The 6,914-nt window shown below is 37.2% G+C and overlaps 1 protein-coding gene across 1 annotated transcript; it reads right to left on the bottom strand.

Annotated features, from left to right (window-relative positions):
• Nucleotides 1-383: 383 nt before the first annotated feature.
• On the bottom strand, nucleotides 384-6,672 carry LOC110798194 (myosin-binding protein 7). Its single transcript, XM_022003360.2, has 4 exons — nucleotides 6,312-6,672; nucleotides 4,377-6,014; nucleotides 1,732-1,778; nucleotides 384-863 (listed from the first exon to the last, which is right to left on the bottom strand). Exons 2-4 carry the CDS (start codon nucleotides 5,757-5,759, stop codon nucleotides 758-760), a joined length of 1,536 nt encoding a protein of 511 aa, XP_021859052.1. The 5' UTR covers nucleotides 5,760-6,014; nucleotides 6,312-6,672; the 3' UTR covers nucleotides 384-757.
• Between the last annotated feature and the right edge of the window lie 242 nt (nucleotides 6,673-6,914).

Consider the following 6,914-nt stretch of genomic DNA (forward strand, 5'->3'; position numbering starts at 1 on the left):
CTACGACTACTTTCAAAATTTCCCAAATTGTTAGGGAAATTAGGAGTATTGCTCTTTCTTTACATTTTTTGCTGATGTATTAACTGTTAAGGCAAGCAGACATACAGTTCACAAAACTCACTGCTTAGCACATTGAGTGAGGAGATATCCTGCTCCGCACACCAAAAACTACATTTACTATGCAGCTAACCGCCCCTTGAAAAGCATTTCCTATTTTGTTATCCTACACGGCTCCAGCAGCTTGTACATCTTTATCATACCTAATCTCTCACTCAATCTCGCTCTTTTTCTTTACACATAAAAACGCAATTGAAAGAAAAAAAAGAAGAAAAAAGAAAAACCCTTGGAAAGGTTATACTGGACTATCAGTGAAATCTATGAGAGATTAAGAAATATAATTTCATTTTTTCACTCTGAAAGTAAAAAGAAAAAAAGAAAAAGAGCAGCAATCCAACGTAGTCATACATGAATCTGAACTATACAGGATAATTTGCCAAAACACCTACCTCAAAACCTAATATTCAGAAAAGGCAAACTGCTCACTGGCCTATATCACATGATTTTTGCTCAAGAACCAGTTGAGCATACCCAAAACCCCAAACTTTTCAATGGAGGGTAGAGGGGTATGAAATGAATTATAAAGAACGCTGCACAAACAACCTTTTTTCAATAAATCCAGAAACTAATGTTGATTTAAAGGCAAGCTCGAAAAAGCAGCTTTATATTGACAAACTAGCTACAACTTCGGTAGCTCAGCTTATTTAACTTGTGTGGATGAAACACATCTCCAGAGTTTAGAGTGTGGGCTTTTATCCAAGAGAATTAGCAGACCCACATTATTTGCCGTCAATTCAAACATATACCTGCAAATTTACATAAATATTAGCATGACTAAACAACAATTATTTTAAATCATCAAATGACAAAAACACAAACAACCTATAGCTATAATGGGTGAAGTTTCACTCTTAAAATGATAGGTCTTGTATTATTATTTATTAACCATGTACAAAATCACCACGCACACAGTTATGCCGATACAGTAAGAACCACGTGTTATAACAAAGCTAGAATAATCTTGACTCTACAAAGTTATTGCACATGAATCGTAATATACACATGAGTGGCATGATTATCCACATAAAAATGCAAAGAAAAAAGTTCCAAAATAGACTCTGTATCACCCAATGTTATCCTTTTACACAGAGGGGGCAGCACCCGTAGCATACCTTTATGAAGCATGAAGGATAATAATGGCAATACAAACTACGGTCCTGCAGTACATAATACTATTGGATTTCTATTTAATAGATTGGCTGAAATGGTCTAGTATAGGCCAGCAGTGGCTTGTTTTTGTTTGTCATAGCCGATAGGCAACCAACAGAAACAATGTAATCAAGCTAAAATACAGAACACTATCTTATGCGGTGAGTTTTTCAAAGATATGAGCAGGCTTATGTGTTCTCAAGGTAGAATCTAATGACATAACACTCTAAATCAACGAACCTTCTAGCTACTCTGAAAAAGATAATTAGTGTTCACAGAATTTTACAATTGACTTAACTTGTTGCTGGCTAGTATTCCACTAATCACAAACAATGATCGTACTTGTTGTAAAAGGAAAATCACATAGATTGTAGAGAAAGATAAACCATTCATATCTAGGGCGGTGAATTTGACTGGAGAAGAAAGACAAACCAACCATCGGTATCTAAAGAGCAAAAAACTTACTTGCTTTGACGTGCTTTCTTTCTCCAGAAAACGAAGGACATGATCCACTGAAAAGGAAACATGAATAGTGTAAGAAGACTTCCACAGGAGACAACCAGGAAAATAGATGAATCAGTTCTATACTTCTATGTGAAAGGATCACACAGCAACTAAGATACTTTTAAATCACAGAGATATAAGATTATTTGTATAATTCAATCAACCACTTAAGGTCCAGACAATAAAGAGGCAGTCATAAGAATTGTACATGACCAATAGGTCCAACATAAGTGTATAAAACATTAAATGCACTGCATACTTTGAACAAAATCACAGACTAAAACAAGAACCAGCCAAAGGCAAGAGAGAGAAGCAAACAGAAAATAGACACACAAATAAAGGTTAATCAGCAGATGTACTGAGAGGCAAAATTTATTTCAATTTTCAGTCAAAGTATCTACTGGCCCATCAAGAATCAAAAGGGTTCTTGAAACAGATGACAGAAACTTTACCAATAGTCTGAAAGTTGAGTTTGCTTATAACATGACAAAGATAGATTAATGAAATGTAAAGGAAAACTCATGCAAAACTGAGCACAAAGTAAATGGAGTACTTAGTTTTAAAAGGAGCGAGGAGCACCAAGGCGAAAAAGTCCATGGAGCCTAGGTGCAAGGCGCACGACTTTTTTAATTTTTTGTGGTACTTATTTTTTGTAAAAAAAATCAAAATAGTATTATTTGCTGTCAAAAGGGGTAAAATAATACTCCTTCCTTCCCAGTTTAATCACCGCGTCAAGCTTTTCACGGATTTTTATACAATAAGTTGTTGAAAAGTAGATGTTAATCTGTTATAAGAGATAGTTTGATGGATTTTTTAATTGAATGAGAGAGGAAGCGAGACCATAACGTTTGGTAGTGGGAAGAGAGATGTAATAAAATACTCCCTCCATCCCGGAATACTCGAAACGTTTTTCTTATAAGGCAGTCCCGAATTACTTATAACGTTCCTAAAAATGAAAACTTTTATTAATATTATATCAATTTCTCACTTACCCAAGGACCCACCTACATCCCTACTCCCTAAAAAAACATTAAAGTTCCACTACCCCCACCCCCACTCCCCAACTCCTTTAAAAGTTTGACACACGTTCCACTACCTATATTAAAAAATACCCCACTACCAACTACCATCTAATTAAATAATAAGTCAATTACAATGCATTAACCTCTGTGCCGGTCAAACCGTTTCGAGTATTCAGGGACGGAGGGAGTATTAGCGAGTCTATGCCATGCCATAAAAAGGAATTGTGACAACAAAATTGCGACGGACATAAATGGAAAGTGTGATGATTAAATTGAGACTAACAGAGCAATTAAGTAAAATTTAAAAGCCCTTTTAAGAGATTTAAAAAACATAAAGGGGGTTAAGGAAGGTTCATATAACTTTAATTAGATTCTCAACATAAGTACGTCAGTACGTCACACCTTACATCAACCAATTACTTTGAAAAAAAAAGGAGGGGTTTACATGACCTATCACTGTTTGATTGAAAGAGGCGAAAAAAGGGAGAAATTTTGGGGTTTTCTCTCTCCTATTTCCATTATAGTAAAGTCTAACCGTTGGGGAGCCATTACAGTCACGTGATTTTGGTCTTTTCTTTCGAAAAAATATTACTTGTCAGCAGTTGGAGCCTTATACTATAGGACGGATAAGGTGTTGCGCCTTAAGTCTGAGAAAAGGCACAAAAGATGCGCGCCATTTGTAGGTGCAGGGCTAAGGCACGCTTTTTAAAACTAAGAAGGGAGATTTAAAGAAAATTGTAGCAAGGCAGTGAAAATTTTATAAAAAATGTAACACAAACAAATATACACTCGATGAAGCATTGAAGTTCACAAGACAAGGAAAGTAAACACAGCGGCTCTTGGTCTACAATTACATGCATATATGATACATTAGGTCAAAATAAGTCACTGTGTCTGCCACCGAGGAGAAAGAAAGGGCTGTAAACAGTGAGGTAAAAGAATCTACACACAAGAATGTTGTACAGGATAGGCTATTTACAATATACACGTATGTACTTCTGGAAGCCTACAACAACAGCAGGCCATTCTGTAACATTGAAACGTCATTCTAAAACCTTCAGTCACGGTCAGTTACAGCAGTAATAACAAAGCTAGCAGCTGTAATAGAAATCTTAAGTAAGGCTAAGTATAAGTTCTATGCTGAAGCAATCAGTCGGTTTAAACAGCATCACTACTTCAAAAAGTCAAGTCGCACTAGGATCTTGCATAAGTTGTACCTCAAATCTCCAATTGTGTTTTGGTATTAGTCTGTATCATCTCATTAGTCATTATATAAGCATAGTCTTCTCGTATATTCAACTAAAATATATCCAATATGATATGAGATGCTAGTTCTCTCTAAACAAAAATTTGAAGCAACAGTGGGGAGCAATGATAAAGTTAAACAGTAAAAGAGGTTTGTCAAAACATAAAGGGCAAAAGTATTTAACATCAAACAAAAATAGACTTTCAGGGCGCATAGAATAAAATAAACAGACTAAACAGCAGCTAATCAAACAATCATATGCAAAATAAGACATAACAGCAGCTAATCATACAATCTTATGCAAAATAAGACAAAACAATGTATGCACTGAGGTTTACCTTGAACGCTGCCATGAAGGAAAAGCTCCTCACAATAGATGACTTCTGAGCAGGCATGCGCCTAGCAGGTGTCATATCTCTACACAACTGTTGAGCAATTTCTCTTAGTAACATAAACTGTGCTTTGTCGGTCTGCATTGACATAATTGTCTGCCTCATTGACTCTCTATCAGCCTCGAGAGCCTGAAGTCTCAGGTATAGCTTCTTAACTTCAGGATCTCCCAGATCTCCACGACCTAGTGATTTTGGCGTTGATACATACTCATCACCCAACTTTGAAGCAACCTTGGATTCCACATAATGGTTATATGGTGCCCCAGGATGTATAGAATCAATGGTATAAACTCTATCACTCATATCATCTTCATATTCGGATGCACTGTCTGACTTTCTTAATTCCTCAGCCACACAATCAAGTTTTTTGAAGCTGGTACCGAACCTTGGAGATTCCATTCCCTGATCTGGCCCCATATCTCTACCAAGCCCCCATCCTGAACTATCAGTGGAAACCTTCCTCGAATGTTTAGTCCACCTTGGAGACTGACCAACGATAACCTTCTCCAGAACATTCCTAGAGCTAAAGTCCCCATTCATTTGAACATCATGAGGAGTTCCTTCTAATTGATTGATCCTGTATTCCAAACTCTTCAGATCTTGATTTCTTGGAGTATCACCAAATGGGTAATTTTCAATATCAACATCATCTTCAAGCTCTAATTGCTCTTGTGATCCATACAAATTGCACCTTAGTGGAGGATAAGAATACATGTGAGAGTCAACAGCACCTGCCAAATCACTAGAAAAACTCTCGTTGCGACTATAATTGCCCTTCAATCCCTCTGCCTCAGATTCTGTCAGGCCATAGCTCATCATTCTGTGCTTATAGGCCTGAATTTCACATGTAAGGGACTGAATGATTTGTTCTCTTTTGTATAACACCTCCTCCAAGGCGGAAATCTCTTGAGAATCGTGTGACATTTTCTCCTCAGCAAAACGCTTAAACTGCCGAGATTCCATTTGGACCTCTGCCTTCTCCCTCTGCAGCCTCAAAATCATGGACATGGTCTCATTAGCAGCAGAGGAAGCAGCGTTCCTCTCTTCTTCCAACTCCAAACATAACTCCTGAATCGTAGCCTGCTGGCTGCCAAGCGTTTCTCGTAGAATTGCACACTCTTTTTCAATCCCAACACGCGCAACAGGCCAGTTGTCAAGGCCTGGAATCTGTAAACGGCCGCTGTTCTCAAACTCATTGTGTTTCCTCTTCACCGACCGAAACCAAGGCCCATCCGACGAAGAGCTAACTGTCAAAGAACAACTACATCCACAATCACAGCATTGTTCTTCCAGGCTCTTCGAAGGGAAAGATACGGTATCTCTTTCCATAAATCAGAAATTGACACAAAGTTCCGAATGCATTCAAACTCAACCAAGTAATTCAGCCAAGTCTCTCTCTCTAACTTAACTTGACCAAACCTACATATAAATCAATCAAATACCTAATAGCCTCCCTCTCTGATTGTATTCTTCCCCGGCCCTCACCGGGTATCAAAAAATCACAAATGTGCCCCCCTCACCCCACCCTTTCCTCTATCAAACCAAATCAGCGATTCTCCCAGATCGTCGACGTGAGCCAAACTCCTATAACATCAACATTTTAAACCAATTGGACATTTCATCAACAAAACTCAAAATCCAAAACTATAACCTTACAAATCATCCAAACGCAATTAAACCTAAATAATTATTACGCAAAACAGAATTAACAACAAAAAATCCAGCTCCAGAGATCAAATTTAAACCTAATCAAATTCATGAATTTCAAAATGAAACATTCAAACAACACGCATTCATAAAAAAAACATAACATTTGACAAATTCAAAGAAAATCCGAAACAACGTGGCGGACATATTAGGAGTGAGAATGGAATCGCGTACCTCAAATAATCAATCAGCAATAATAATGATAATGATAACAATCCAGATAATAAGCGACGGGTAGGTGAGTGATCTGAAAGCGCAAGAAAAATGGAGGAAAATTTCTTAAAAAGAGAGAAAGAGACGAGAAGAGAGAGAACTGCAATTCTCTTTCTCTCGAGAAGAGAGAGAAAGATGGAGAGGAGAGCGAAAGCGAGGGAAAATGGTAAAAGGGAGAGGAGGGGAGGGGGAACGAAAAATCTGTTCGAAGAAGAAGAGAGAGAAAGAGGAAAAGAATGGCAATTTTTTTTATTATTATTTTTGGTTTTTGAAACCCTAGATTTAAATGTTTTTTTTTTGAAAATATTAACCTGTTTATTTTTGTTTGTTTGTCTTGGGTTCTTTTTTGGTTGTCTTGGTTGACGTGAGGAGACTGATGAATGAATGATGATGATATAGAGAATGGATTTTGGGGGGCAATGATTTGTTGGAATTGGAGGTTCGTCGGAAATCAACTGAAAAACCGCTTCCTAGTTTCATTTAATATGGAGCATAATCCCCTCTTCTTTTTTTTTTTGACAATACGGAGCATAATACTTAGTCCGTAATACAAGTACAATATTG

Source organism: Spinacia oleracea, chromosome 6 (genome assembly GCF_020520425.1).
Source record: "Spinacia oleracea cultivar Varoflay chromosome 6, BTI_SOV_V1, whole genome shotgun sequence".
Taxonomy (NCBI): Eukaryota; Viridiplantae; Streptophyta; class Magnoliopsida; order Caryophyllales; family Amaranthaceae; genus Spinacia; species Spinacia oleracea.

Bases quoted from the DNA above. Each gene is read 5' to 3' on its own strand.
- LOC110798194 (XM_022003360.2), bottom strand. From the start codon at position 5,759: ATGGAAAGAGATACCGTATCTTTCCCTTCGAAGAGCCTGGAAGAACAA. The intron at 1,779-4,376 runs GTAAACCTCAGT...TTTCCTTTTCAG, and splicing joins CCTTCATGGCAGCGTTCAAG to TGGATCATGTCCTTCGTTTT. The intron at 864-1,731 runs GTAAGTTTTTTG...GTAAATTTGCAG, and splicing joins AAGAAAGCACGTCAAAGCAA to GTATATGTTTGAATTGACGG.